General features: G+C 44.5%; 1 protein-coding gene across 1 annotated transcript in view; it reads right to left on the bottom strand.

The window, feature by feature from the left end:
* myo5b (myosin VB) overlaps nucleotides 1-866 on the bottom strand; it is a 63,159-nt gene extending 62,293 nt beyond the window's left edge. The window contains exon 1 of the mRNA XM_015391087.1: nucleotides 741-866. Within this exon, the coding sequence (XP_015246573.1) occupies nucleotides 741-770 (30 nt within the window). The 5' untranslated portion in view covers nucleotides 771-866. The remainder of the gene's footprint in view (nucleotides 1-740) is intronic.
* Between the last annotated feature and the right edge of the window lie 1,200 nt (nucleotides 867-2,066).

Below are 2,066 nucleotides of genomic sequence, written 5' to 3'. Positions count from 1 at the left end.
CATAGAAAAAGAAGCATAGATACAAAAGGCAACTGTCAACCAGCTCCAGGAAACACACAGCCAGGCAGTGAAGTGATCCCAACTGGACCAGTCATGAAGGCTGCAGCAGCTTAAACAGAGTCTGATGGGAACTGAAGGCCAGAACCCATCAGGGATGCAGTAGAACAAGTCTGAGCTCATGAACCCAGATCCATCACAGATGGAACCACAGGAACCCTAAATCTCACAGACCCAGTTCCACCGCCTGAAGGTCTGACCTGGATGAACCTGTTTGGTCGTCCAAATATAGATCTATGAATCCTAGTGAGAGTTCTCACTCTGCTGATCCTCATAAAAACAAAAAAAAAAAAGACTTTCCAACACGTCAGCAGAAAACAATCTGGTCCCAATCAAACCATCAGACTGCTTCCAGATGGATTCTGGGAAATGTAGGCGCCAGTTTTCCAGTTTTAGCTTTGCTCAAACTTTGTCATTGAAGAAAAAAACCTTCTGCTCTGATTGTCACAGAAACACCACAGATTATTCATCTCGCAGGTAATTTGATGTTTTCTTCCAAATCCGTGACCAGAACCAGAACCAGAACCAGAACATCTGAACAACTCTGAAGTTGTCCAGACAAACTAGAAGCAGCAGGAAGTTAAATGTTGGACCTGCTCAGGCGACCCGGTTCTTATCTGACAGCTTGTGTAATGAGATGATAAGTGAACTTTGACCCCCCCCCCCAGCCTGCAGCTCCTTACCTGACAGTAGGGGTTATAATCAGAGGCCATCCTGCCGGCCCACCAGAACCTCCTCAGTGCTGCATTCAGGCGTCTGCCGGGTTCAGTCCCAGACCTGTCTGAGCTCAGCTATTATTCTTACGCCAGCTAATGGGTCCACTCCCAAACCACTCCTGCTGCAGGTATGAGCCGTCTACCCGCCGCCCCGCCCACACCTGCCTCTGTCAGGCCTCACAGACGAGCCTCTGCTGTCCGTCCATAGAGCTGGGGGGGTGGGGGACGCATCCTGCTGACTCTGATGCTCCAAAATGAAACCCAGCTCTGGTACTTATTGCCTGGATCAGTCTGCAACGAGGTGAAGGATGTTAAACCTTTAACCTAAAAGCAAAAACAGTCATAAAATAAACTGTAATTAAAGGGTTAATGAATATTAAATACAAGACTTTTTTTTAAAAAACAAATCAGTGTTTTGTGAAAATGGAGCCGGGTGGCTGTCAGCCGGACTCTGTGGTTCTGTAGCTCCCTCACATCAAGAAACGATTCAGACTATCAGAGGTTCTGATGTCAGATCGGTCCAAACTCTGGAAGCACAGAACATTTTCTTCACCACAGCATCTGTGTCCAGAACCGGAACTCATTCAGCAGCAGCTTCAGATATCAGACATGTGGCCAAACTGGAGGACAGTCTGACCACTGAAAGAAACCAGTCAGAGGGTTCTGATGTGGGAGCTGATTGGTCGTTTCCTAAACCTTCAGGAAACGTGAGCGAAAGCAGAGCGGCGGATGGATCATAGGGGAACAGAGGACAGCGATAGTCTGGGAAGGTGGGGTACTTAATCAAACCACTACTTTTTTATTTTATTTTAGTTTTTACGGCACTACTGGCTCGTTTTATGTGCATACGGCTAAAAGGAAAGGGGGTAGAGACATGCGGCAAAGGACCACAGGTCAGATTCGAACCCGGGTCGGCCGCATCGTTAAAGGTGTTCAGTCAAATTATCTTCCTGTAAAGAAACAAATCATTTAATCCTGATAAAATAGGCTTATATCCACTCAGCATCTACCTTCATAGTTTTTAGATAATCCTTTTTCAGCCTAAATAGAATTCCAGCACCGGTGTTCTGTCAGATCAGCATAACTATAGTCAATAAGATTTGTGTTTATCCCTTTAGTTTTGTATGAAAAATAGATTTTAAACAACTTCAATGGGCGTTTATCCTTTTAGTCATGCACAAAAAAACAAACAATTGAAGATTGCTTAAAAAAACACCAAAGATTAAGTAATTAAATAGTTTTTTGTACTAAAGGGTACATGCCCGTTTAAGTAGTTTAAAGTTTATTTGTCAT

Source organism: Cyprinodon variegatus, unplaced genomic scaffold (assembly GCF_000732505.1).
Source record: "Cyprinodon variegatus isolate N-32 unplaced genomic scaffold, C_variegatus-1.0 Scaffold524, whole genome shotgun sequence".
Lineage (NCBI taxonomy): Eukaryota > Metazoa > Chordata > Actinopteri > Cyprinodontiformes > Cyprinodontidae > Cyprinodon > Cyprinodon variegatus.
Note: the sequence above shows the minus strand (reverse complement) of the source record. Positions and strands in the feature narration are given on the sequence as shown.